Below are 27507 nucleotides of genomic sequence, written 5' to 3'. Positions count from 1 at the left end.
TCGTCTTTGCAACTTAATCGCAAAGCCTTCGGACTACACACGAACACGGGTTATTTGGGTCCCGTGGGATTGCCTGGGCGAGCTTAGGTTCCGGGGGAAATCAAGGAATCCCCCGCTCCCCCTCCCATGACGGGAATTGCGCGGCCTACTACGCATCGCTCTGAGAGGCGGGCAGGCAGGTGCCGTGTTCTGGGCGCCTTTGAAACAGCGACCTTGGACTCCCGAGTTTGGTTATGATCTGTCCCACGAATCGTTAGCGACTCTCTCCTCCTGCGAGGAACACATCCTTTCCCCACCTCATCTGTGCAGTGGGATTGGATGGCTGGGCTGATGGTTTGAGATGAATGTGCGGCCCGGCGCTGAGCTGCAATCGCAGCGATTGGGTGTGCTTTCAGTTGGTTTTTGGCGAGCTTGCAATGCCAAGCTCGGCGCCCCGACAAACGACGACCCTCGGCAACGCCGCTCTGATGGTTTTCTCCTTTCCGTTTAAATACGGTGACTGCCCATTGCAAAGTACACAGCAACCCACGAAGCGCGAGGTGGCATTCTGCCATGACGCCCCGGTGATCCCGCGATTAATCCGATTCTACAGAAAAAGACTCGCGTGAAAGCGACGCTACGTCAAGATGGGTTGGCGATGGCGCATTCGCATGCCTAGGACGAGCTTGGGAATCCTCGAGGACCGGGCCATGGACCATGTTCCTGGTACGACCTTCTTATTCAGACTTCAAGCGCGAATCGTGTCCCTGCGTGCGGGCAGCCTCGGCTGACATCGTGCCATCGCAGGCACCACCAGATATTTCGACGACTTCGAGAGGCCGCAATTTGCTACCGATGGAACGCGGGGCCTCAAGTGCGACACCAGCGGCCCAGTGCCCATCATCCTCGTCCCGCAGCCGTCCGATGACCCGAATGACCCCCTGAACTGGCCGCTGTGGAAGCGCGATCTGATCACCTTCATCCTCTCCATGACCGCCATCTTCGCGACCGCATTGGGTCCCATCCTCGCCGCCAACACGGGGACGCTGGTATTCCACTACCTCACCACCTTCGATAGAATAGCCGAGTTGACGGGCTACTACCTGGCTGGCGTGGGCGTAGCCGCATTCATCTTTGTGCCGTCGGGCCGCATCTGGGGCAAGCGCCATCTATTTATCGCGGGGACCGCCCTGCTGATTGCCACTTGTGCCTGGGGAGGAGCGTCTCAGGGCCCGGGGAATTACACGAGCATGGTGTGGGCGAGAGTCTTTCAGGGCGTCGCCACGGCTCCGTTCGAGTCGCTGGTCAACGCTGCTGTGGGAGATTTGTACTGCGTGCATGTAAGCTGCGTCCTTTTTAAGGGGCGAGAGGGGAAGTAGGAGGGCTGACTGAGTGATAGCAACGTGGCATCCGCATGGCCTTCACCAACCTCGCAGTGTTTGGAGGCGCTTTCTTCACGCCCATTCTTGTCGGAAAGATCACCCGCACGATTGGATGGCCATGGACCTTCTACTTGGTTGCCATCTTCTGTGGTGCTTGCCTACCAGCCATTTACTTTTTCTGTCCAGAGACAGCCTACCGCAGGGACGCGGCACTGAACCTCGATCTGCGAGCTTCAGAAGATGAGGTCCAGAATGGAGATGCCACGGCCCATGAAGGTAAAAAGCTGGGCGCCGGCCACGCGGACGCAAACGGAGCATCCAACCAGTCCGGCGAATCCAGCCGGGCGAACGAAGCGGACGAAACCACAAACCTAGCGTCCACGCCGAAGGCGACATTTTGGCAGTCTTTGGCCTTCTTCAACGGACGAAAGACGGACGAGAGCTTCTGGAAGCTCCTCCTGCGACCCCTAGTGCTCTTTTTGCAGCCCGCGTTCGTGTGGGCTTGCCTCATCCAGGGCACGTTGATCGGCTGGACCGTTTTCATTGGTGTCATTCTGGCGCGATACTTCATTGCCAATCCACTCTGGTGGAGCGAAGTCCAAACGGGATATGCCTACACGTCCGCCTTCATCGGCGCGATTCTCGGCTTTGTCATCGCCGGAGCGCTGGCCGACTGGAGTGCGCGGTTAATGACTAAGTGGAACCGCGGCGTGTATGAGCCCGAGTTCCGCATCGTGCTCGTGATCCCCCAGCTGATCCTAGGTTGTGCCGGGCTGTATGGATGGGGCATGAGTATTGACGGCATGCTGCATCACGACTATCACTACGTGGTTCCGCTGACGTTCTTCGCCCTCGAAGTAGCCGGTATGGTTATCGGTGCCGTCGCAAGCTCCTTGTATATCGTCGATGCCTACCGTAAGTTCCCGTCCTTTGACTTTCGCTTCAGCTATGTGCTTACACGCGCACCAGGGGACCTGTCGATAGAGGCCTTCACGTGTATGATCGTGTTCAAGAACCTTTTCAGCTTTGCCCTTACTCTCAAGGCGTTCGAATGGGTTGTTTCGAACAGATACATTACGAACCTGTTCAATATTGTCGCCTCTGTGCAGCTGGTCGTTTGCTTGCTCAGCATTCCCATGTGTAAGCCCGTGACACTATTCCGTTTTCCACAAATCAGGCATACTGATATTTTGCGTCTATGTGCAACAGATCTCTTTGGCAAGCGAATCCGTAGCTTTTTCTACCGGCATGACATCCTCGCATTCTTCAAGGTTAGGTAGTAGTTGGGTATCTCGTCCTCGTCATGTAAGCGATAACGGCCGAGGGTGGATTGTCAAAGTATTTGTGGTTATTGGTGGGGAAGAAGGAAAAGGGGGGGTTGGGGGGTACTTCGGATTTAAATACCTTTTGACTATGGGATGTATAATATTCAGCACCTGAGGGGTAGTTATGTAGTTGCACCCTTCCAGGATATAGTAATGACTAATTAGATGTCTACCTAAATCGGGAGCAGGCTCAGGTTCTACCCTATTGTTGTTCGTAGTGGGGCAATGCTAGTTCAAGTCTCCCTTGAGCATGCTGTTGTGCAACCAACCGCAGATAGAGAGGACCTGCTATCCAGACCACCGGGACCGAACAGATTTATGTACTTGTACATGGTTATATCTTCCCCATCACTGGGCCGCGGTGCTCATTAAGCCCCCTGCACCTGCATAAGACATGCACCAACGGATCTGTTGGCGCTTCGGAACTGCCCCTCGAACAAACCACCACCCAACCCTGATGGCAAAGGATAAATAAACTACAAACCTGATGTCATGCAATACTTAAATCTTAGCCTTCTCCCTCCTTCCATCCTTGAGATGCTTACTAATCTCGCCGGAAATCAAAAAGTCCGGATACTGCATGCCGGGATCAAGCCCGACGCCGAGGCCGCCCTGCCTCCTCCAGCCGGCCCCGTCGACGACGATGTTCGTGCCGTTGACGTAGTTCCCCGCGTCGCTAAACACAAACACGGTCGCGTCGGCAATGTCCCGCACCGTGCCCCACCGCCCCGAGGGGACCCCTTTGGTCTTCTGGGCCTCGCTCACCTTGCTGCTCGCCAGCCGCTCCATGCCCTCGGTGCCGGCGATGGCGCCCGGCGCGACGCAGTTGGCCGTCACGCCGTAGGGCCCGTACTCGAGCGCCGCGCTGCCCATGAGCGAGTCGATGGCGGCCTTGGCGGCCGAGACGTGCGCCTGCAGCGGCATGCCCGTGTAGTGGAAGGTGGCCGAGACGGAGAGGAAGCGGCCGCCGGTGGTGCCCGACGGGTTGGGGTTGGGATTGCGCGAGGCCGAGGCGATGAGGTGGGGAATGGTGGCTTTGAGCGTGTTGAAGGTGCCGATCGTGTCAATGTCGATGACCGCCTTGAAGGCGTTGGGGGAGAGGCTGGCGATGGGGGTGACGAAGTTGCCTGCTGCGCCGGCGCTGGATGCAAAAGAAGGCATGGGTGTTAGTGGGTTGGAGGGGGTTGGAGAGCTGCTAGGGGGAGCTTACACGACATAGTCGATGGCTCCTAGCTCCTTGACGCAGCGGTCCGCTGCCGCCTTGAGGGAGTCGAACTGTGTCATGCCCGGTAAGTCTTGCTCTCATGGGATAGTGCAGAGAAAAGCACTCACGCTGCGGACGTCCACGCCGCCGATGGCCAGGACGCGGGCGCCCTTCCGGACCTTGGTGATCTCTTTTGCCGCCGCCTCGGTTTTCTCAACGCTGCGGCCGATGATGCAGGCGTCGGCGCCGAGGTGCACCATTGCCCTGGTCTGCGCGCTGCCGATCGAACCAGCGCCCCCGGTGATGAACAGCACGCGGTTGGCTGCATGCGATATCCTTGTTAGCTTCTAGGTCCACCATCTTCCTGGGGATCTACGCACCGAAAATGCCATCCGCCCACGCGTTGCTGAGATACTCTGATTTTGGGACTGACATCGTGGGATGTGCTCCGAGGGGCTGCCGCAAGTACGAGCTGGGTTGCGGTGGTTTTGATGGGCTGGTGATGTGTGATAAATCAGGACTGGCGCCAATCTTTACTCGGTCTTAGATATCAAAATTCAATTGGTGAACCGAAAAAAGCCTCCTATTCACACTCGCTACAGCTTCATGGGCATTGGCTTTTGAGGAGCTCAAGTCCAGGGACTTGTCCTTCCTGAGGTGGTTACCTCGGCTGGACCCACTCTACCGGCCCCACCGGGCCGCCATGGGATCCCGCCGTTCTGGAACCGTTATCCCCGGCCAGTTGCAGTCGCACATGACAGATGCGGGATGTCAACGTTAAGATGGACACAACAGATCGCCTTCGTTACCCACTGCAAAATCAAACGCACGTACAGCCGCATGTGCCATGCTTTGAAGCAAAGCATTGGCAGGAACTCCGCCGCATCTTGGTCTAAGCTTGTTTTGTCCCTCGCTTTCTGCCGAATTCCCGTCTCTGGTCGCCCCGCCGGAAACAATAACATAATAAAGCACAACCCAGTCTCCACACACAGCACCCCACGCGTTTACTCCAATCGCATTCGCGGTGCGCGCCTACACTTTAACCCATTCGCGTGCTGATGAATGCAGAAAGCGACCCGGCGGCGATTATCAAACCAAGGAAAAGTAATTTGGTAGACGCGATTGATCAGGTCCAATCTCGCCCAACATGGCCGATACGCAGCCTGCCCCGCCCAAGAAGAGGCTGCCCTTCAAGCGTACCGTTGCGCGGAAGCAGCAGTCCGACCTTGATGCGGCTAAGTCTGCGAAGGCAGAGGATGACAGCGATCTCGAGCTTTTCAGACACTCGAAAGAGGTCTTCAATGCGATTATCCAGGAAGCAGAGGAAGAGGAGCGGAGAACGTCGGCAACGCCAGAGAACCGCGAGCGCAAACGCAGGAAGACGTCGCTAGATGCGAGCCCAACGAGGTGCGCCCTTGAACGACTGCCGCCTGGTCTCGTGATGCTAACTGCGGGCGTAGGAATTCCCAGAGACGCACATCGCATGAGCTCTCCCCGCTGGGGCGGTCAGGAACGCACGACAAATCCGACGACGATCTGATCATGGACGTAAAGGGCAAGGGCAAAGAGATCATCCGACCTAGCAGAACGCCCACCCCTAGGAGACCCACTTCAAGGAGAAGTTCTAGAACCGTGACACGCTCGCCTTCTTTCACTGCTGCAGCAGCAGGAGATGACAGTGACGACGACGGCGCAATACCGACCGCGTCCGCCAACCGACGCCGGAAATCAAACAGCTACCATCCGAGCCCTCGCCGCCGACCATCCAGGCGCGAATACGACAGTGACGAGGATGATTCGCCCATCGAAATACTCCCACCGGCTGCCGAGATCGAACGAACCAAACCGTCCAACAAAACCACCTCGGCAGACTCCGACATCGAAGAGATCCCGCAGCCCGTGGACAACGCCCCAGACGAATTCAGCGAATGGGTCGCCAAAGCCCGCGAGATGCAGGAGAAGTCCAAACTGTCGGCCATCGTCAACTGCTTCCTCACCTCGCGCCTGCCCGGCGCCGCGGCGCCCGTGGTGGCGCGCCGCCGGCTCAACCAGGGCGTCGCGCTCATGCTCGAGGTGTGGGTCGACACGCAGCGCAACCGGGGCGTCATCGTCCCCGACGACGTGGCGCGCAACCTGTTCCTCACCTGGAAGGGCAACAAGATCTACAGCCAGAGCACCATCGCCTCGCTGGGCGTGCAGGTCGACGCGCAGGGCCAGCTGAAGGGCGGCGAGGGCGAGGGCTACACGCGCGGCGGGATCCACCTTGAGGTGTGGACCGAGGAGGCGTACCAGGAGTGGTTGGTTTGGCGGGGCCGGGAGAGGGCGCTCAAGCTGGGAGCGTTGGATGATGATGACGAGGGGAAGGAGGAAGAGGGGGGGCATGAGGAGGGGCAGCATGTGACGCTCGGGGCGGAGAGAGGAAGGGTAGGGGAGCCGGTGGTGGTGCAGCAGAAGAAGAAGAAGAAGGGGATTAAAGTGGTTCTCAAGGCCAAGGATTATGAGGTGTTGAAGTTGACGGCTAAGGAGGATTCGACGATCGAGACGATTGTGGAGGTGTTTCGCACCCAGCGGGAGGTGGGTCCTGAATGGGACGTCGCCATATACTTTGATGGCGAGAGGTTGGAGGAGGACTCGCTCGTCAAGGATGCCGACATCGATATGGATGACATCAACCAGTTTGAGGTTAATGTCAAGCGGCGCGGTGGGTAAACGCACGGTAAGAGGCGCGTGTTTGTTTTGATGATTTCAACGATCAACGTATATTCCCGGAAGGCGAGTTCTGGAACGATGATACCCTGGGTAGGTTCACAAAGGTAGAAGGAAGTACATCAGTCAACATGCCGTGTCCCTCCTGTTAGAGTCGGGTAAAACGTCTTCCGTTTCCTACTTGCGCAGCACGGCCTTGCATCAGCCGGAGGCACTGAAGAGCGAGGAGAACTGACGCAAAATCACTAGTCAAGAAATCCATTTCCAGCGTTGCTATGGTGAGCCAAGTGCTAACATTCATGGCACAAACAATAATGCAATGTGACTAAACTCCTGAACGCCGACACCCCAGATGCTTCCCTAATGACCCCTTTTTCTAGTCCCATCCCGACTTCAAAACCTCTCCTTCATCCTCGAGGCGATTATCCTTAGGTTGTTGTAGACCTTGCCAGGCTGTGCACCCAGGACCAGCGAGACGATGCTGTGGCGGGATTAGACATGGGCACTTAAGAGAATGGGTTGTGCACACGTACCTCTCACGCGCCATGCCAATGTTTTCGAACGCACCCAGGATGTGAACCCTGGAACCGGCGAGTACAATACGTGTTTTTGTAGCTGAAGGAAATGGTTAGTTTCAACAACTAGAATGCCGGCTGTTGCCCGAGGTTTCCGACTCACCGTTCTCAATCGCAAACTTCGTTTTCTGGTAAACCAGCGGAGTCAGTAAACTGCTCTATACGAAAACACACATTGGAGTGGGTGCATACCCCATCCTTGCCAGCAATTCTACCAATAGCACGCCCTAACGCATCCTGGCCTGCTCCAAGTCAGCATCGAATCCCCCATCCCAGCGGTCCACGAGTGGGAGCGCATACCGAGTGTCTGACGGACTTCCTTGATGTCAAAGGACTGGATGTAGAGCGAGTCGAGGCGAAGCAGCGCAATGGCGTCGTCAATGTCGAAGCCCATGGCGAAAGCCGATACAAAGTCGGCGCCCATCTGCAGCGCCTCGTTGCTCTGGGTGAACTTGCTCGACCGCAGCTCGACTCGCTTCTCCTTGACGTTCATCCGGACTTGTAGTTTACAGTGGTCCACGAGCGGGGGGTAACTGGAGAACCAATCCTGTTGAGCGGAGTGGGCGTACACGTCGGAAGGGGGTAGTTCTTACATCTACGCTCGAGTTAGCAGGAGAGGCTCTATGGAGCCGAGGTAGTCAGACTTGCCTTAGTCCAGTTGTTTTTCAAAGCCGACATGCGGTTTGGCGGGATGGGGATCTTCCTCGTCTCAACGCGCCGTACGGGGTCCTGAGAGGGGAGCAGGCCGTCAGCGAGAGGCCTAGCGCCTTTCTCTGCTCAACGTCACATACCACATCCTTCCCTGGCGCAAACCTCGGCCTGCCCTCCTCGTCGACGGCCATTTCTGTATCTTCGGTACTTGTCGGGGGCGCCACGGCGCTCGGATCCGCCGCAGTGCTGTCCTGCATGTCGATAAGGAGTTCGTCTTCATTATCGGGCGGGGGGGGAGGGACGGCTTCGGGCGCCGGGGTCGGCTGAATGAGCGCTGTCGGCGCAGGCATCGTGACGGCTATGTGTTATTTGAATTTCCCGGGGTCGTCGAGGGTTTATCGAAGCGCCCAGTTCCGTAACTGTCGACCGCGCCTCTCACCGTCTGTTTCGCCGGCGATTTTGATGGTGGGGGTTTGGTTTTCAAAAAGTCGTGGGCCCACCGCGCTATCTGAGGTTTATCCATTGGATCGCACAGGGCCTTGCCAAGGGCGGTCCAAGCCATCCCTGCCAATCCGTCGGTGCCGTCTTAGCGTCATTGGCACGACAAGCCTTTCAAGGTCTATGCGCCGCCTGTGTTCCAAGGTCTAAACCTTTTTACTGTACACCTCTTCCAGATAAAAACACAGGCCGCAAGCCCGCTTTGAAATCCGAGACGTACAACCGTCTCCGGCCATGGCTTGAGCTCCGCTCTCATAGAGGTCCATGTGCTCCAGCATGATTTTCAACAATGACCTCTAGTGCTACAACGACCCAGCTGGGCCGTCATATCTGGAGCTCGATACGGGATTCTGCAACTGTCCGCGCTACGAGACTTCCTGCGCACCGCACGCTGCCGAACAACCCCCCGACCGGCCAGATCTTCTTCGGCCAACCGTGCAGTCACAGCACCCGGTTTTTCCACTCCGCGAGATGTTTCCCCCGACCGCATCCGCCACCCGAGAATGGTGGCCTTTCCCTTCTCCGGCGCACCCCCCCTTCCTCGGCCAGTGCTGCAACGGCAGGTTTGACGCTACTAGGTAGCTTTGGGCAAAAGGCCAGGCTGAGTTATGTTGCTCGGCAGATATGGCGGCAGGGAACGCAGACCAGCAAGCGTCGAGGGCGCTCTCTTGCGGCCTCGAGGAGAACCAGTAGCTCGAGCACGAGAGGAGATGGCGACAAGAGCAAAGCCTCGGCTCAGCCTAAGCCAGAGCAGCAGAGCCTGGGCAAGACACCGGCGCCCGAAACTTCCGATAGCGAGTCTCTCGCAAATTCCATGTCCAAATATCTGCACCTTCCGAAGATGCCGCACCGGCCGACCAAGGAGGAGCTACTCGCCGCAGCCAGCGGCTTCCGTGAGCGCCTCAAAGTGCGCTTCAAGTGGTTCTCCATTAGGAGCATGCGGCCGTGGAATGCTGACGAGTGGGGAGCCTTCGTCTCGTGGTTCTTGTTCGGCCACTTGGTTTGGATCTTGGTTGGGACTACCACCTTCTTCTCCCTCGTGATTCTCACTATAAATACCGTGTTTGCCCAAGGTAGGCAAGATGCTCCGCGACCTAGTAGGGACGAAGTTGACCGTTGTGCTAGAAACGCTTGCGAAATGGATCGGCGATTATCTCACCCAATCGGCTGGCCTGACTGTTGTGTTTGAGTCGGCTATCGTTCCGAAATGGAAGGACGGCGTCATCACTTTCCGAAACGTATTTGTGTCTCGACGACCAGGACAGGGCAAATCGTCTGTTATGAAGGGATCTTCGAATGCTGCGGCGGAAGCAGCCGCCGCGAGACAGGCAGACCAAGAGACGGCCGCTGTCGAAGAGGACGATGACGACGGCAACTACACCCAGTTCGATGTGACCATCGACACGGTCAATGTCACGTTGTCATTCATTAAGTGGTGGAATGGCAAGGGCCTCTTGAAGGATGTCGAAGTCAAGGGCGTCCGGGGCGTGGTTGACAGGACATCGGTTCGCTGGGACTACTCGGAAGATCTGGACCCTCTCTCGTATAGGCACGAGCACAACCCCGGCGACTTTGAGCTGGATTATTTCAAGATGGAGGATTTGCTGGTGACGGTTCACCAGCCGGGCGGCTTCCGCCCGTTTTCCGTCTCCATCTTCTCCTGCGAGCTGCCCCAGCTCCGGAAGCAGTGGCTCTTCTACGACTTCTTGTCCGCATCACACATGTCAGGGGCGTTTGACGGCTCTTTGTTCACCATTCACCCCCGGCAGGTGCATGGCGTTTCGTCGGCCTCCGAGCGGCGGCAGGACGAATTTGGCGAGCCATCTGCCTGGAAGAAGTTCTCTCGGCTCCGCATCGACGGGCTAAAAATCGATCACCTGAACCGTGGCGTTGACGGCCCTTTCGGTTGGATATACGAGGGGAATGTTGACATTATAGCAGATGTCATGTTCCCAGCTGACCCCGCAGAGGGCATCGGCAAAGTCATGGCCGAGTTCTACGACAAGATGGAGGAAGCCGTGACGAGTAACCGATACATCAGGATCCTCGACGACGCAAGCGACCGCATCCGGAAGCAGCAGCGCGGAATTGAAACCGCCGACGCCTCCTCTTCCGAGACGTCTTACGACGACGACCCTGCACAAGAACCACCCTCCCTTACTCCTCGCTCCGCAAGGGTAGCATCAATAGAAGACCAACAACGCGCACAGCAGCTCGAAGAAGAAGAAACCCCGTCCTACCTGGTCATGGACATGCGCATCCACCTCAACGACGTGCGGGCCGCGGTGCCCTTATTCAACAACCCCCACATCAGCTACGTCAACCAGGCCCTCGTCAGGCCCATCGTCGCCTACATCAACGCCAAGCGCACCTACATACCCATCCACTGCCGCATCGTCAAGCGCGCCACCGACTTCGACGGCGCCTGGACCGTCTGGGACTCGGGCCTCATGGACGACACGTCGGCCGAGGTGTACTCTGCGTTTGCGCGCAACGTCGAGGACCAGCAGAGCCGCGTCCGCCGGTTCAAGAGGGTCGGCCTGTGGACGGTGAGCCTGGTGGTGCACGCCCTCTTGGCGGGCGTGGCGGGGGATTTGATGTAGGAGCCGGGGGGGGGGGGGGGGGGGGGGGTTCGTGTTTGGTTGGGTTTGGCCTTGTGGTGTTGATATCTTTTGATCTCACGCGCGCAGGTCTCTCTTTATCTCTGCTACTGTGCTCTGATGATTTGTGCATGTTTCATGACATGACATGACATGCGTGTAAGAGATTAAAACGGAGACACTGGTTTGGGCGGGTCGCTTCTTGATTCAATTGTACTGGGGAAGGCAGGTGTCTCGGCAGCATGAGGAATGGAGTATTCAGTGTGTTTTTTTTTTTTTTTCTAAAGTAGGTATGCATTCCCTTACACGGAGGGGGAGGCAAGAATGGCGTTACTGGTGACGGGAATGAGCTGGATGTTGAGTTCCCTCGGCGGACTCGGCGGCGTCTCCTCTACCCAGTCTCACTACCTGGCGGGGCGGGCAGCGAATAGATACCCCTTAATTGTATCAACATCAACATCACCAGCAATGAAAGGACATTAGAAATACATCACAATGCCGACTGCGCCAAACTGCGCCCATGGCGACCTCGGATGAAAAGCAAACTCTTGTCTTGCTAGTGGAGCGAAGCCGTCTATGCGATGCCGAGCACAAATCTCGTAGGGCGAACAACATGCCCAATGCCATTATTCAACGCCGTCATATGGCGGGCTCATCGTCTACACCATTACATCTATCGACCCCTCTTCCCGCATGGCCTCGGGCTCCCGCTGTACAGCTGCTCTCCTCGAACTCCGAACCCGCCGCTCCTCAACTATTCTTGACGCGAGGAAGTGCGCTTCTTGTCAGGAGCGGCAGATCTCAGTCTGCTCCGCATGCCAACGCCTGGTTCGCCATGGTCTCTCTGCACAGTAGCCCAGCCTGCCTTGCGCAACGGGTCGAAACGGGCCTCCTCCTCCTCGGAGGGGACGCCGACATGGGTACGTCACGCGGCGGACCGCTGGATCATGACGGGGCAGCTCTCACATAAAGTCGTCGCTGGAAAAGCCAATATTAGTTTGGCAACCGAGGAGCAAAGCTGCTAGAGGTCACTTACTCGCCAAAGGCATCGTCCTCGTACGTATTCATGTCGGTCACGCCGCCACGGGTGACGCCGGCCAGCGAAGTCTTCGTCTTGGCCGCCTTGGACTTCTTGCCGCCCTTCTCAGCCGCCTTCTCCTCCTTCATCTTCTCGTTGCTCAGAGCGGTCAGCGAGCTGGCAATCTTCTTGATCTGGTCGCTGGGAAGGTCCTTGGCGAGTTGCTTGGCGAACTCCTGTAGGAAGAGGGTGTAGTGTGGCTTCTTGGAACTGTTGGTCAGGATGGGGACTAGGACGTTGCGCAGCTGCTCAAACTGCTGTTTGGTCGCGGGCTTGAACAGGGGCAGCGCAGACAGGTCGACAGTCTTGTTGGGGTCACTCGGATCGATTATGACGGCGCTCCCGGCCGTCGTCGCCTTGCGCCCGCCGCTGACACCGATATCGCCAAAGAGATCCTCCGCGTGACGGAGGTCCGCCTCCTTCTCAGTGCGACGCAGGCGCTCGCGCTTCTGCGCCTCGGTCTCTTCTTCGCTCTCTTCGTCGGCCTCAGCAAGGGCTTTGGCGCGCTCGGCTTGACGCTCAGCAATGCGTTGGGCCTTGCTCTTCTTGTTTGCAGCAGCTTCCGCCTCCGCCTTCGCCTTGGCCTCGGCGGCCTTCTTCGCCTTTTCGCGCTCGGCCTCGGAATCTTCGGCGGCGTCCCACGAGTCTAAGACCTGCGAGACGGGAGCATGGCGTTAGTCTCGGTGCGCCGTATGGAGAAGTATCGGAGTTCGCGAGCCGATTAACGTACATCGCTTTCTTCGGCCTCCTCATCATCGAACTTGCTCCGACGGACGGGGCCAACAGCCGGGGAGTCAGGGGCTGAGCCGGAGGACGACTCCTCTTCTTCCTCTGCGACGATGGTGAGTCAGACTTGACTGCGTGATTTGCACGGCGCGCAACGGCGCATGCGGTTATTCGGCCGCAATTGCCAGGATGGACGCATACGCCATTGGCATCCGTAGAGAGTAGCGCATCCAATGCTCCAATTCCGATCCTCGGTGGGCTGGACGGGCGCGTTGCGAGACGTGGCCTTTTCTCATTCTTTTTTTTCTCGCCCTACCGCGGGGTAACGAAAGAAATGGCAACTTACCCCACCGTTTACTCGAAGCGGGCATGGCTGCTTGCGATTGCAGTGATTTGAGAAAATTTCTGATGACGGTAAGAAGGTTCTTGTGGGTGTCCAGAGACCGAGTGGGCCGGAAGAGTATTCGGGCGGTTGATATAGGCTCGAGAGTGAAAGTTAAGGTTGGTTGATTCAGGTTCGAGGGTTGGGCAGCGGCGGAAAACGCGATTTTAGGTTGTGTGCATCAGCGACAGAGCGGCAAGTTTCACTCTTCGCTCCACAGGGTCCAGGCTCGTGATGCGGGGCACCACCGGATTTCGTTAATGGCAATGCCTTGATAGACGCATATCAAGCCCGAGGAAATATGTACACCGGCAGAGATCATCCAGTGCTAGGCGAAACACTTATTCAAGGTTGCGACGTCCGTCAGCCACGTGTTGGAATTGGGACCTCCATGTCGTTCGGCCGAGAACATCTGTGCAAAGGACTTGGTGCATCGCGCTGGATCGGACTGCCGGAATGAACCCCGACCCGGCGCTGGCGTCACCGCAACATGGGAAGAGACGTCTTCGGTCAGCGGGAACGGAACGGGTACACCGGCAACGCGGGTTCCGGATGCAGGACTCGTCAGATTCCCGAGTCCTCCGGTCTGTCAATTGCCATTTGTATTTAGGATTGTGGTTGCGGCTCGCGCGTCCCCTCCGCTTTCAGCTCTTGTCTCCGGCGATTCCCTCCAACAGGATGTATCTTGTTCCACACTGTTTCCGGCGCAACCTTGTTATTGAGTGCTACTGGCCCGACGGAGATCATTCGAGGGCCCCAAATCTGCCTTGCCGGACAGCCGCCGGGGCATTTTATTGGCCCATGCTGCAGCCTCCAGTGACAAGGCAGAATTCCGTCAGGGCCGGAACGGGAAGGAAACGGCTGGCCCTAACAGCCGGGCGGGGTTTTGCCAGTTGTTGCCATCTGCAAGTCAGCGAGCCAAGCCACCTGGGTGTGCTTCGCCGACTTTCTTAACACCTGAGTTCCTGTCCTGCCCTGGCTCGCAAGGGAGTGTAGCTCTCGGTCTTTGGGAGGGCATTGTCGGAGAGGCAGCCAATCCCTTCGCGCCGTCTGCCTGACCTACAGCATCTGCCGCCTCGCAAAAAACTGCCCCCAAGTCCTACCAAGTCCTAAGCGACTCACGCAGCTGCGCGGTCCCAAGGCTGGCAAGGCGAGAATAGTAGGACCTCGGTGACGTTCCAGCAACTTCCCCCAAGGCCTTGCTGACGCCACGCACCGCACCCGGGCACGACAGGAATATAACAAAAATGGGTGGCGGATGATTTTTGTTTGCCTCTGGTTGGGTTTGCACGCGCATTGTTCGTCCATTCGCTTTCCGGGACCCCGCCCCTCTCCCCAGGCCTTGACAGTTACAGTGGCCCTACTGGCGATACCTTATCAGTTTTACGTTTTGTTTGCTTCTTAGTCCACCAAGATGGACAAGAAAAAGCATTTTGCCTCCCTCATGGAGGACCACTCGCCCGACCCTAGCGTCGAGGCGCTCCGGTCCTTGTCCCCATTTCGCAATGGGACCCGGTCGGGGACGGGCTCCGGAGACGGGGGGAGCACCTGCGCGACCCCGTCCCACTCGGGCCTTGGCTTCGACCTCGACCTCGACCAGGACCAGCAGCCCGTCTTGTCCTGTGTGTACGTATCGAGCTGCCGTCTGCTTCCGAGGGCAAATAGTACCGGGCCTAACCATGCGTGCAGAACCAAAGAGACGTCCCAGGAAGATTGCGCGCGGCATCGGTTCATCGTCTGGGCCGCCGTGAAGCGTAACTCATCCGTGCATATGCCTGCCCAGCAGAGACTAGAATGCCCGTTGCTCAGGTGTACCCGCCGCTTCCAAGACCACGAATCCATGCTTAGGCACCTGGCGGGCTGTAGGTATCTCGCGTCTGGCGAGTACTGGTGCTACGAACACAACCGGGTGGAGCGCTTCGACGACTTGAAGTGCAAGCGCTGCCTGGGTCATCCCTCCAAACGGAGGAAGATCCTTCGCATGGCCAAGAACTTCTTCCACTCGCTCGGCCACAAGTCCAGGAGGACGCCCGGGATCGGGCTCGATGACGATGAAGCGGCGCCGCCGCCGCCTTACGATTCGCTCAACATCCCATCGCTCGACGGCGATGCCACCGAGCTGCTGTCCACCGAGATTCTCGAGATCGACTCTGTGGAAGTGCCCGCGCTCAATGACACGCCTATGCCGGCTCCCAGTGATGCCATTGATCCTCAGGCCCTCCTCATCCCGGCCACCCCGGCCGCCCCGGCCGCCCCCACCGCCCCCACCGCCCCGGCCATCCCCGAGCTCGACTCGACGATGCCGTCGAACGAGACGCTTATGCAATGGCCGCCAGTGTCGAGCACCACGCCGCCTCCGTTTTCGTTTGCTCAGCAGGAGTACGGTGCCGTTAGGGCTCAGGTCGCCAAGCCGACGCTCCAGCTGACCACAAACGGCCTTCCTGCCCGCCGACAAGCACCGCGGCCTGCGGCAAGGCCCGCTCCCACCATACCGCGCAGCAAGGGCCTATCACCCAGCTCGTCGGTGAGGTCCACAGCCAGCACTGACACAAACGCTAGCATGACGAGCAACGGCAGTTCCTTGGTCTCGCCCATCTCGAACTGGAGCGGGGTCTGGTCGATGGGGTCTGGACATAACACCGACGTAACCTCCCCGGTCGAGGGGATGCTGACGGACGAGCTGTTTGCGGATGACATGAATAACGCGTGTCCCGAGTTCCTGCATGAGTTCTACTCGGAGCTCCCCGCGGATTTACCCTTAACCAAGACCGCCTGTGACATGGCTTCTGATCTCGTCTTCGGATTCGAGGCAACTCCCCAGGTGAATATGACATACGCACCCGACATCGTCCTGTCAGAGGATCCGGCCGAACCGATAGAGATTGGTGAGCCCGAGGTTGAGGAGACCAACGCGTGCTGCTCCGAGACCAAATCACTCGTGAGCTCGGCGTGGGATGCGCTACAGGAGCACATCGTGTCGTCGATGGTCAAGCTCCAAGACCATCGGGATAACCCTCTCGCCAACCAGCTCAGCTCAATGTCCATTAAGACGGTTGCGACGACCGGCTTGCGAACCCTACGCGCCCTCATCAGTGGCCGCCAGCCGTCCTGCGCTAGTGATGCCCTCTGCCTGGTTCACCTGATATACGCATTTTCTTTGGTCCTGCACGAGCAGGAAGTTTCACACCGCTTCAGCAGCCTCTTCTTACAGTCTTTAACATACGCCCACTCCCTACAGCCAATCGATCGTGACTTCTATCGCCAGCTGGTTATTAGCATTTGGCAACCCCCCGACCTTACGCAGGCCGACATCAGCAACCATTTCGCCATGTCGAGCAGGTCGTTTGGTTCATCTCCCGACCCAAAGGGGAAGTCTCCCGAGATGTTTGGCTTAAACCTCGAGCAGCAGAGCAGCAGTGACCCGCTGCTCGTTGTAGCCCGTGATTTCCTAGACGGTGAGTTCTGCGACCTCGGAAGCCCGGATGATTGTTGGGAGCACTTCGCTGACTGTGTCCATACAGAACTCGAGATCAGCGTTGTTCTGGGTCAAGATTCCTCGTCACTTGATGTGCAGGTGCAGGTTTCCGACCTGCATATCAAACATTTGAAGGACATCAACCCCTCGGCGGTGGTAAATGAAGCATTGCTCGTGACGGTGAAATACATATTAGAGATGCTCGCTCGAGAGTTTGGGGGTGCCGAAGGCCTCAACACCAGGCTGAGCGAATTGTACCAAAGACTCAGCAGCGGCACCATCTCGGGTGTTCGAAGAGTCGAGATCGAGCTTCTTCATGCTGGGAAGGCAAGTCATTCCACCCACATCCTATTTCGTACTCTGCTAACCGTAGAAATAGTGCTGCCTCCCCGTCACTGAATTCTGGACCAGTTTTGTTCCCAACGTCAGGAGGTTGTGCGATCAAGTCTACCAGCAGCTTGACGTGGGAACATCACGGCGCGATGTTTATCACGGCCTTGGTATCTCGTTGGTTGAGACGCTGATTTCCGAATTCGACAACTCGACAAGCAAGACAGCGGACCCTCTCCTCAATGACTTCCATGCGCTCATCAACGATTTGGCCAGCGAAGCTAGCGCCGCGACCGCCCTAGCATTCACGGACTTGCAGACAGTTGGTCTGCCGACGTTCGATCTTGATCTAAGCAGAGTGCAAGTTCCGACGGTGACGAAGACACCGCCTGGGACGTCGTCCATTTCTCAGACGACCAGCCCGGCCGCCGAGCAAGGGCAGCAGTCAGCATCAAGCGAAACGCCGGAGCAGCAGCAATCCCCGGGCCAAAAAGTCGAGGCCAATTCGTGCTGCGAGATCTGCGGGTACAGGCCGAAGGGAGACCCGCAGTGGTTCAAGGGCAGCATGGCCAAGCACAAGAAGCTGCAGCACAGCACGGAGCCGCCCAAGATCTACGAATGTCCGTATCCCGGTTGCACGAGCCGGTATAAGAACCGGCCGGACAACCTGCGACAGCACCAGATCGAAAAGAACCATTGGGTACAGGGCGATGAGAGCACGCCGAGACGGCCGAGCAAGCGGAAGAAGGTAGCGGCTGACGAGTAGATGATTGGACGAGAATATGGAATGGATTTACTTTTTGGCAATGCGGCTGCGGGACGGTACTCGCCACTACTTGAAGGCGTCTAATTCTTGGGCTTGTCTTAATTATGATACCACTTGCATGGCGGGCGGCGTTTACGGTTGATGCGGATATGGGTTTCTGGCTCGGGACTAGATCTAGGATGGGCGTTTTAGTGCGGGATTCGAAGTTTGAGAGTGGCGACTCTTTATATCCAGCTGGGTATTGCTGGCGCTTCAATATACGATTCTGTGCGAGTATCTGAGACGACGGTCTCAAATGAGAGTTATGGATGTGTTCTCATAACCCAGAAAAAATTATTTACCTGAAAGTTCTCTGCTAGTGAATCAAGAAAACGGTGGAAGTGGCTGCGATGCAGAATGCCGGGTGGATTCCGTGAGAGAGATGCGGATACTGTCAGCATCAGCTCTCTCCACGGGTCAGGTGCATCATCAGCCCACCTTTTTACCCGCCTCACTCACTCTGCACTCCTGACATTTTAAACAACAGCCCAAACAACTCAAGTCAACCTTTGACTTGTGTTCCCTGCCTTCTTTCCCTCTCACGCCAACGGTGTAGACACCGAGGCTCACGCTAATATTCTGTAAATTACCCCGCCTCTCAGTCAACTTGGTCGACACAAAACAACCCCACCACAGGCACACACACACACACAACACACACACACACACACACACACACACACACACACACACACACACACACACACACACACACACACACACACACACACACACACACACACACACACACACACACACACACACACACACACACACACAGATCACTTTGAGACGAAGAACAAGGCTTTTCGACGTTTACTGACACGGCAACATTCTCCAAGCATCGTCATCATCACATTCACATTGTTCATTCTCTCACGTATACGAAGAAACCAACCTACAGATCCCAGATTTAACAAAAATACGGAAAATGGCATCAGAAATACCCCACATCACCGTCCTCGGTTCCCTCAACATGGACCTAGTGGCCTACGTGCCCCACCACCCGCTGCCGGGCGAGACGCTGACGGCCGACGCGTTCGCCACGTCCCCGGGGGGGAAGGGGGCCAACCAGGCCGTGGCGTGCGCCAAGCTCTCGCGGGACCGGCCGTCCTCTGCCTCGTCCTCGTCCCATGGCGGGAGCGGGGGCGGGGAGGAGCGCTCGTCGGCGGTGTGCTACGCGAACTGGGACACGGAGGCGGCGACGGCGACGGCGCACGTGTCGATGGTGGGGTGCGTGGGCGCGGACGGGTACGGGGCGCAGCTGCGAGGCAACCTGGCGCGGCACGGGGTGGACGTGTCCGGGGTGACGGAGGCGCGGGGGGGGTCGACCAAGACGGGCGTGGCCCTCATCATCGTCGACCGCCCCACGGGCGAGAACCGCATCGTCCTGAGCCCCGGCGCCAACCACGCGCTCCACCCGGCCGACTTCGCCACCCTCGACCGCCTGCTGCCCGGCCCTAACCACAAGGCCGCCGCCGCCGCCGCCGCCGCCGCCCAACCCCGCCTCCCTGACCTGCTCATCATGCAGCTCGAGATCCCCCTCGACACGGTGCTCGCCGCGCTCAAGGCCGCCCGGGCGGCGGGCGTCGACGTGCTCCTCAACCCAGCGCCGGCGAGGACGTTGCCGCCGGACGCGTACGAGGGCTTGGCGCACCTTGTGGTGAACGAGACGGAGGCGGCGATTTTGGGGGAGGTGGACGAGAGGGTGCTGGATACCGAGGAAGGCCTGGAGAGGGTTTCTGAGGGGTTTGTCAAGAGGGGGGTGAGGAACGTGATTGTCACGCTTGGGGGCAGAGGGGTGTACTTTATGAGCGAGGACGGGAGGAAGGGATTGGTCCCCGCGGAGAAGGCAAATGTGGTTGATACCACGGCGGCGGGGGATACTTTTGTTGGGAGGTATGCGCTGGACGCGGTAGGGAAGAAAGGGGGGGAGTTTGACATCGAGGCGGCGGTGAGGAAGGCGAACAAGGCTGCGGCGAAGACGGTTGAGAGGGCGGGCGCCCAGGACTCGATCCCTTGGAGGGATGAGCTGGAATAGGAGGCCACACGTGGCGGGGTTTTGTGAGATTGGTTTGTGCCATCATATTACATCAGCGGGAGAGTACTGAGATTGCTTTTTGCTATCTGGTAGAGTGGTGATTGTTGTTATGATCCGGTAGAGTGGCGATTGTTGTTTTGTATTCGTCCCTTTTTCATCACCGGTGCCCAAATTCTCCTACGGATTCACGTACGCCGGCTGACGCTCGTTCCATCCGTCAAGCCGCGCCGTTTTTACGCTCCCCAAGTTCAAGTCATTCAACACCCGCAGGTTGAATGGCCGCAAGTCAATCTGACGGGACCTATTGGTACGGACTGCCTCGGGGAGCTCGGCAATCTCCTCGTCTGTGAGCGGATTCAGATCTATGTAGATATGCACGCCGCACGTCTTGCATATTGCGAGGCGCGCGACGCGCGTCCCGTAGACATAGTAGGTGAGGTTCTCGCTGCCTTGGATGGAGATCTGGTCCTTAAGGGGATAGACCCAGATGTATCCGCCCTGGAACTGGTTTAGCGGATCTGCGGGTATTTCTAGGTATGGGGAGAAGATGGGCACGTACCCGCCGGCAGATGCTGCAATTGCACTCGGCAATAGGCCCCTTGTAGGCGCCATCCTCGAATGGCTCCTTGACCTTGATTGCGGCTGTTACGGCTCCACAATGGCAGCTTCCGTGGTAAGTCTTGCCTTCGTCGAACCCGGCAGGGTTGGGCTCGGGACCTGAGAAGGCGGGCGGCACGTACTGCGGTTCCCGCGTCTCACCGTTGTATCTGAACCGGGTTAGCCGCACATTTATAACTCGGCCTACAGCGGTGACGAGGGGGGAGGGGCACACACGCTTCGATCTCCAGGGCCCAGATGTCGACATCTTGAAGGGCTCGGACCTAGACCAGGGACGTCAGTTGCCGGGCGGGCGCCTCCTCAGATGTCTGCCAGATACTCACGTTTATCCCCACGCCCATAGGGGCCTTACCCATGACGGCAGTCCCGCAGTTGGAGCAAAACTGGCCATGATGCAGTCAGCGCGCCGGGCGTCCCGGACAATACCATGCCCCAGGGGTTGCGGCGACGACTCACGTGATGCTCCATCGTCTTGGAAGCGAATTGGTAGCTGACAAGTGCATCCTCACCCCTGACGATGGTTGGGCGGTTCTCCGTGATCACCCACATATAACCCTTCTTGACGCATATGCTACAGGAGCACTCGCGCGCCGACTTGATCTCGGGCAGCTCAATCTCGAAGACGAAGGCGGTGCAGTGGCAGTTGCCGCGGTACTTTTTAGTCGGCTTCTCTGTGTCGGACATGATGGTAGTGGATCGAGTGTGCTACTTGTATTGGGTGTTCGCAAGGCGCTGGAATAGAAACAATCGACCTAACATGAAGAGAGGCGAATCTCTCCGGGTTATATTATTAATTATCTTTACACTACTCGCACTTGTGGGTAGGTATTGGACTCGAATTAGCTGCCACTTCTCTACGGGACTCTAGGCGCGGTGTGATTCTGTTTGCATGATGACTGCATAGAGGAGCAGTAGGAGTAGGCTGCCATGCTCGACGGCGTAACCTGAGCCGATTCAAACTTTCCTGTGCATGCTGAGGTGAACCGCTTCTCCCGCCTCACCAGGCGCTCGCCGGATGACTGGTTTTGACATGTCGATGCTTGGCAGAGGACGATCTTTGCAGGGGAGTTTCTCGGCTTGCCGGCTGCCTGGCCAAGAGCTGCTTCCGACCGGCGAATCAGCGGCCGCGTGCCCCGGATGATTCGTTCATCTCTTCCGCCCCGGCAGCTGCGCGAGCCCGCCGGTTCGGTTGGGACGGGGCCCGTGCGGGCACAAGACCGATGAGGAACGCGGCCTTGATCCATAAACGCTTGGCACCAAGCCCGGGTTGTCCGGGTTTCCCATGAGAGGTACATCAGGGTGAAGGGCTTTTCCTTTCTTTTCCTTTTTGTTTTTTTTATTTATTAATTTTATTTTATTTTATTTTTTTCGTCAGTCCCTGGGGTAAGCCACCGAGGTAGATCGGGACAGAGGGTCGATTCCCGTCCATTCACTAGACACAGCAACCAATGAGAGACCTGTCATGGCACGATAGCGACCCCCGGGCAATTTCTGCGCGTGGGGTTGAACCAGGGTCTCCTCATCGGTTCGCGCTAGCCAACCAAGCCAAGGGCGGGCTTGTGCTCTGCCCCACCCGAACCAGATGACGTCGGTGATTGTTTGACCGACTTCAAGCACCTGCTTGAGCGATACGAAATTGCAGGCCAGATAATACCATCTAGCTTCCTCGGGGAACGCTACAATTTTGCTGTCCAAGAGACGAACCAGCATTGTCGTCGAGAAGCTCTGCGATCGGATGTTGTGTGATACACTACCTACATGCAGTATATGCATGCGTTGCCACAAGGTCATTCACCGGCTGCGGCTGCATGCCGTCCTTGCCAGAAGGGCCTTCTGAGCGAGTTGTGGACCATCCAAATCGATCTGGTATGTATCTCGATGGCAAGGTGGGGTGTCCCGAGAACCGAGAGGGGTAGATTGGAGGGGTCGCTCAGTCATCATCAGTGTCGCGCCATTGGCTTTGCCTGTCACAGCAAGGCGCTGGAATTGATCCGAAGCCTGCAAATTCACGGGCCCGGGGCGGGCTCCCACTGGATGCCATCCGGGCAAGCTCTCCCCTGATCCCATGTTGCAGGTGCAGTGCCGGGCAACAGCAACTGCGGACGATGACGATTTCGGTGGGTCTTTCCCATCTGCTTGTTCCTGCTGCCAAAACCTGGAGTTTCCAGGGTAGACATGGCATCGCGATCCGCCAACCAAGGACGCTCGTTAGGTTGCTCTAACCCCAGCTAACCTGTACCTTTCGCCCTTTCGGGGACACGACATAACGCGCCATGCATGAAACGCTGCTAACCTCCCCCGCCAGTCTTGAGCCGGGCGTGGGGCGCGCGGCTGCTGCACGATGATCCTGTCTTGTGATTTGTTCCTTGCATCGTCAACTCCCACTCTCGCCAGCACGAGGTGGCGCCCGCGTCATTCCATGACAAAACGATTCCGTCGTTCTTAGCGCAGCTCCCTCAGTACCTGCTGCAGACGGGCTTCTAGTCGAGGCAAACCCGGGACGCCACCCACGGGGCGCCTGGCGGACGGATGATTTCGGGGAATAGTACACCGCTCTAGTACTGTAGAGTACACAGTGCTGCTAGCAGCTGCTCAAGCAGCCGCTTCCGGAATGCCGCGGAACTGGCCGACCCAGTACGCCGTTTCCGCGGGGCCTTCCAGAGCTTCCATCCCATGGCCCGGGCCTCGATGGCGTCCTGCTGTTGGCCTGTTAGTGCCTGGTTGGCAGGTTGGCGGTCGACGGCGAATCAGCCTGGGAAGCCGTCGTCGACTGGGAGCGTGATGGTCACGCTACTTGCAACGGCACACCTTATTAATCCAAGTAAGCAATTGGGCCCATGGGTTGGCCAGCTACGGCATATTAGCCTTCTCAATGGCAACGCGATGATACTTGCCCGCCAGGTCACTCCGCCCCTGGTCCAATTATCTGGATCCCGTTCCATCTTTTGTCCTGCATCCCGGTCCTGGGGTCGGAAACGCATCAGCTACCTACCAGGTATAACTACATACAGATACCAGTTTTCTCGGTTGATTTCCGTCCCTAGAGCTCCAAGCTTCTAGCACTGTCTGAAAGCCTATTCTTGATTCACCTGGAACAAAATATGCCTGGCTGCGAACAAGCAAACGCGATGCCGCAGCGTGCATTCACCGGCCTCGGGCCCAAGGGGCTGCCCAAGCTCCAAACGGCCGTGCCACAGCAGCTCGACATAATCGACATACGCTGCGCAGCCGTTGAGGCTAATCTAAAGTCCGAGGTGCTCTCCTTGTTCTGCAACAGGGACGGTCCCAGAAAGCTCCCCACCCTTCTCCTCTACGACGAGAGAGGCCTGCAGTTGTTCGAGAAGGTGAGCCCTTTCCGAGTCTTACTGCAGCTTTGCGGCGCGCTAACCGATTACAGATCACGTACTTGAAGGAGTACTACTTGACCAACGACGAGATCGAAGTGCTTGAGTCGTTCGCCGTCAACATTGTCGAGCACATCCCCTCTGGGGCTATGGTTATCGAGCTTGGCAGCGGGTCAGTTGACGCCCCAAGCCGGAAACGGGAGTCCCTTTTCTTCTGATCACCTCCAGACTGACCTGGTGCGTTTCTATCTAGCAACCTTCGAAAGGTCAACCTGCTTCTGCGGGCTCTTGAAGCCGCTGGCAAAAGCGTCGACTACTACGCATTGGATCTCTCTCAGCAGGAACTCGAACGAACGCTGGCCCAGCTCCCCACCTACAAGCACGTCCGCGCCCATGGCCTGCTTGGGACGTATGATGATGGGCGGGAATGGCTCAAGGGTTCATCCAATGCCAGCAGGCACAAGTGTATCCTGAGCCTCGGCTCGAGCGTTGGTGGGTGGCTTCTACCCACCGTGAAGCAGCACGTCCTGACCGCATGGTGTGTTAGGCAACTTCGATCGGAGGGAGGCCGCTGCCTTCCTCAAGGCTTTCGCCGATGTCCTTGCTCCTGGCGACACCATGTTGATTGGACTGGACGCTTGCGATGATCCCGCTAGAGTCTAGTAAGTGCCGGGCCCCATCCGCGCCGCCCTCTCTTGGATGCACTGTATATTGACGGCGGGTTAGCCACGCCTATAATGGTACGTGTGTGTTACCACACCCGGTCTCGTAGCTGTACTGACACCAGCCCCTCACCATAATAGATAAGGAGGGCTTGACTCATGAGTATGCCCCGCCGGTCATGCGAAGATGTGCAGATGTGCATGTGGGGTGATGCTGACAAAGGTGCAGGTTCATTCTCAACGGCCTTCGCAACGCCAACAAAGTCCTTGAAGAAACGGCCTTCATCGAGTCGGAATGGAGGGTCATTGGCGAGTACGTGTACGATGATGAGGGAGGGCGGCACCAGGCCTTCTACTCCCCTCTGCGTGACACCACGGTCTTGGGCGAGCTGATTCGACCGCACGATCGGATCCAGGTGGAGCAGAGCCTAAAGTACTCCCCAGACGAGGCAAGAGAACTTTGGGATGGCGCGGCTATGGCCGAGCTGGACCAGTGGAGGCACCGGGATGAATATGGTGAGTGGATTTATACTTTGCTTCCGCGCGCGGAATGCAGGGATTACACCACCTCGATCAAGTTTCCCGGTATACCCCACGCTTTCCTGGCATGTGGGGCCAGTCCAACGGCCCATGGGCATGGTGAACCAGCTCAGATGAGCGAGTCCTGCACGTCTGCCGCCACTGGGTTGGTTGGTGGTGTCGAGCTGCGGGGTCACAACCGTACACCAGCTCTGAGACGACCCCCCCCCCCCCCCCCTCCCCCAATTATACAAACTACAGCGGCCGCGTCTAACTGACTGGTGGCACTGTGCAGGCCTCCATATGCTCGTCAAACCGAAAATGCCATTCAGCCTGATTCCCTCTGTGTTTGCCCGCGGCACGTTGCCCTCTCTCGAGGACTGGGAGGCGCAGTGGGCAGCCTGGGATGTTGTCACACAAGAGATGCTACCTCGGCAGGAGCTGCTTGAGAAACCCATCAAGCTCCGCAACGCATGCATCTTCTATCTGGGCCATATCCCCACCTTCCTTGACATCCAGCTGAGCAAGGCGACCAAGGAGCCTCCAACGGAACCGGCCCACTACCACAACATCTTCGAAAGGGGCATCGACCCCGATGTTGACAATCCTGAGTTGTGCCATGCGCACTCGGAGATCCCTGACGAATGGCCTCCCGTAGATGACATTCTAGCCTACCAGGACAGGGTACGATCCCGGGTGCGGCAACTATATGCAAACGAGTTCGACAAACTCGCACGCCATGTGGGCCGGGCCATCTGGATCGGCTTCGAGCACGAGCTCATGCACATCGAGACGCTTCTGTACATGATGCTTCAAAGTGACAAGACACAACCGCCGCGCCACGCCCCCATACCAGATTTCGAGAAGCTTGCTGCCAAGGCCCGTGCTGAGAGGGTCCCGAACGAATGGTTCGATATTCCTGCCCGGGATATCACGATTGGGCTGGATGATCCCGAAGATGGGACCGCCGATGTTCATTTTGGCTGGTAATTCCCAACCTCCGCTTGGCAAAACCCCGCTTGACCGTGGTTGACCCGTGATAGGGACAACGAGAAGCCCGTCAGATATGCGAAGGTCCATGCGTTCCAAGCTCAAGGACGACCCATCAGCAACGAAGAGGTAAGCCTAGAGGCCCTGGTACTCAGTGCCGTAGTCCTAATGCATCCAGTACGCACAATACATGTACAATACGCACACTGCCAAGATCCCTGCCTCTTGGGCACTAGCACCAGGGACCTCTGAGGAAGCAGTTGATGGGGGCGCCGGGGCTACTAATGATGCCAGCGATTGTATCAGGAATGGCACAAACGGTCTCACTCACGATGCCACTGCCGCCCTCCCCGCCTCTTTCGTCGAAGGCAAAGCCGTGCGGACAGTTTACGGGCTGGTTCCCCTGAAGCACGCACTTGACTGGCCTGTGTTTGCCTCGTATAACGAACTGGCGGGCTGCGCCGCGTGGATGGGAGGGCGCATTCCCACGTTTGAAGAAGCACGGAGCATCTATGCTCATGTGGAAGTGTCAAAGAAGAAGGAGGTAGAGAAGCAGCTCGGGAAGACGGTTCCCGCGGTTAACGGGTGAGACAAGGGCCATACCCCTTTTCCAAAATCTTGAACTCATTCAGATCCCAGCCACCTCTGCAATAACGGCGTCGAAATTTCACCCCCTGCCACACCGCCGCCCATGGGCTCCTCGTCTGCCTCGGATGTCGGTAACGAGGACGAAGGAGAGACCAAACCCGACATCTTCATCGACCTCGATGGCGCCAACGTTGGGTTCCAGCACTGGCACCCAATGCCTGTCACCGGCAAAGGTAACTCTCTAGCCGGGCAGTCCGAGATGGGCGGCGTGTGGGAGTGGACCAGCTCTGTGCTGCGCCCGTGGGACGGCTTCGAGCCCATGGCGCTATACCCTGGGTACACGGCCGACTTCTTCGACGAGAAGCACAATATCGTGCTGGGCGGGTCGTGGGCCACACACCCGCGAATTGCGGGGCGCAAGACTTTGTAAGCGTTGCTCTCCCTCTCCAGTAACACCCCCGTCCCCCACCTCTCACTCTACAGGACTCTGTTCTCAAGGACATACATCCCTTGGACGAGCAAAGGGCTGGCTTGTGCTGACATGAAAAAAACGATAGTGTCAACTGGTACCAGCGGAACTACCCCTACGCCTGGGTGGGTGCCCGTCTGGTCCGCGATGCCGAGTAGAAACCACTTCGCTGTGATGATGACGCTTGTTTTGCCAGTGCAGGAAGAATTCCAGCGTTTTGTCTGTCCATGGCTTGAGAGAACGCATATCGCATTGACTTGCATGACTATTTGTGGGAGGGCAGCTTTTCGGGAGCGTTACCCCTGGCCATGATTAGGTAGCAGACGATTAGCACAAACGATTAATGTGCGGAATCTTGCAGCACCTAGCGTGTACACGCTATAACACGTCAGGCAAATGCCACACATCATGACTACCGCTCTAGTGAAATACATGGCCGCCACCCCAAGTCCGGCCAACCCTTTAAGACCCGCCTCTCCCCGTAGCCTAGAACGCCTGATCATGCTCCGTATCGTCTGACGTATACCCGATCGGGGAGAGCAAGGGGAGTAGCTGCTCAC

At 57.6% G+C, this 27507-nt stretch overlaps 10 protein-coding genes across 10 annotated transcripts; 6 read left to right on the top strand and 4 right to left on the bottom strand.

Moving 5' to 3' along the window:
* Positions 1–626: 626 nt before the first annotated feature.
* MFIFM68171_08907 (uncharacterized protein) lies at positions 627–2641 on the top strand (the record flags this gene model as incomplete). Its single annotated transcript, XM_071064326.1, has 5 exons — positions 627–705; positions 787–1319; positions 1379–2276; positions 2331–2501; positions 2571–2641. The coding sequence occupies 5 exons, from the start codon at positions 627–629 to the stop codon at positions 2639–2641; spliced, it is 1752 nt and encodes a 583-aa protein (XP_070920427.1).
* Positions 2642–3187: 546 nt separating this feature from the next.
* SPS19 (peroxisomal 2 4-dienoyl-CoA reductase sps19) lies at positions 3188–4325 on the bottom strand (the record flags this gene model as incomplete). Its single annotated transcript, XM_071064325.1, has 4 exons — positions 3188–3827; positions 3897–3961; positions 4019–4212; positions 4271–4325. 4 exons carry the CDS (start codon positions 4323–4325, stop codon positions 3188–3190), a joined length of 954 nt encoding a protein of 317 aa, XP_070920426.1.
* A 712-nt stretch (positions 4326–5037) lies between these two features.
* Positions 5038–6599, top strand: MFIFM68171_08905 (uncharacterized protein; the record flags this gene model as incomplete). Its single annotated transcript, XM_071064324.1, has 2 exons — positions 5038–5297; positions 5351–6599. The coding sequence occupies 2 exons, from the start codon at positions 5038–5040 to the stop codon at positions 6597–6599; spliced, it is 1509 nt and encodes a 502-aa protein (XP_070920425.1).
* A 390-nt stretch (positions 6600–6989) lies between these two features.
* On the bottom strand, positions 6990–8172 carry PNO1 (pre-rRNA-processing protein pno1; the record flags this gene model as incomplete). The annotated part of the gene is made up of 7 exons (XM_071064323.1): positions 6990–7077; positions 7130–7211; positions 7275–7299; positions 7364–7413; positions 7472–7759; positions 7816–7900; positions 7963–8172. 7 exons carry the CDS (start codon positions 8170–8172, stop codon positions 6990–6992), a joined length of 828 nt encoding a protein of 275 aa, XP_070920424.1.
* Positions 8173–8609: 437 nt separating this feature from the next.
* On the top strand, positions 8610–10923 carry MDM31 (Mitochondrial distribution and morphology protein 31, mitochondrial precursor; the record flags this gene model as incomplete). The annotated part of the gene is made up of 2 exons (XM_071064322.1): positions 8610–9393; positions 9446–10923. The coding sequence occupies 2 exons, from the start codon at positions 8610–8612 to the stop codon at positions 10921–10923; spliced, it is 2262 nt and encodes a 753-aa protein (XP_070920423.1).
* Positions 10924–11952: 1029 nt separating this feature from the next.
* On the bottom strand, positions 11953–13095 carry HCR1 (Translation initiation factor 3 subunit J component; the record flags this gene model as incomplete). The annotated part of the gene is made up of 3 exons (XM_071064321.1): positions 11953–12651; positions 12729–12829; positions 13071–13095. The coding sequence occupies 3 exons, from the start codon at positions 13093–13095 to the stop codon at positions 11953–11955; spliced, it is 825 nt and encodes a 274-aa protein (XP_070920422.1).
* A 1425-nt stretch (positions 13096–14520) lies between these two features.
* On the top strand, positions 14521–17677 carry MFIFM68171_08901 (uncharacterized protein; the record flags this gene model as incomplete). The annotated part of the gene is made up of 4 exons (XM_071064320.1): positions 14521–14732; positions 14796–16561; positions 16628–16908; positions 16961–17677. 4 exons carry the CDS (start codon positions 14521–14523, stop codon positions 17675–17677), a joined length of 2976 nt encoding a protein of 991 aa, XP_070920421.1.
* A 970-nt stretch (positions 17678–18647) lies between these two features.
* Positions 18648–19757, top strand: RBK1 (Putative ribokinase; the record flags this gene model as incomplete). The annotated part of the gene is made up of 1 exon (XM_071064319.1): positions 18648–19757. One exon carries the CDS (start codon positions 18648–18650, stop codon positions 19755–19757), a length of 1110 nt encoding a protein of 369 aa, XP_070920420.1.
* Positions 19758–19934: 177 nt separating this feature from the next.
* MFIFM68171_08899 (Glutathione-dependent formaldehyde-activating enzyme) lies at positions 19935–21059 on the bottom strand (the record flags this gene model as incomplete). Its single annotated transcript, XM_071064318.1, has 5 exons — positions 19935–20255; positions 20317–20524; positions 20592–20638; positions 20699–20758; positions 20832–21059. The coding sequence occupies 5 exons, from the start codon at positions 21057–21059 to the stop codon at positions 19935–19937; spliced, it is 864 nt and encodes a 287-aa protein (XP_070920419.1).
* A 2417-nt stretch (positions 21060–23476) lies between these two features.
* Positions 23477–27105, top strand: EGT1 (Ergothioneine biosynthesis protein 1; the record flags this gene model as incomplete). Its single annotated transcript, XM_071064317.1, has 12 exons — positions 23477–23719; positions 23773–23891; positions 23973–24211; positions 24267–24381; positions 24446–24459; positions 24523–24544; positions 24611–24897; positions 25196–25886; positions 25944–26019; positions 26069–26475; positions 26530–26904; positions 27036–27105. The coding sequence occupies 12 exons, from the start codon at positions 23477–23479 to the stop codon at positions 27103–27105; spliced, it is 2658 nt and encodes an 885-aa protein (XP_070920418.1).
* Between the last annotated feature and the right edge of the window lie 402 nt (positions 27106–27507).

This window comes from Madurella fahalii, assembly GCF_045866475.1.
Source record: "Madurella fahalii IFM 68171 DNA, scaffold_5, whole genome shotgun sequence".
Lineage (NCBI taxonomy): Eukaryota > Fungi > Ascomycota > Sordariomycetes > Sordariales > Madurella > Madurella fahalii.
The sequence above is the reverse complement of the archived record's forward strand: the minus strand, read 5'-3'. Positions and strand labels throughout refer to the sequence as shown.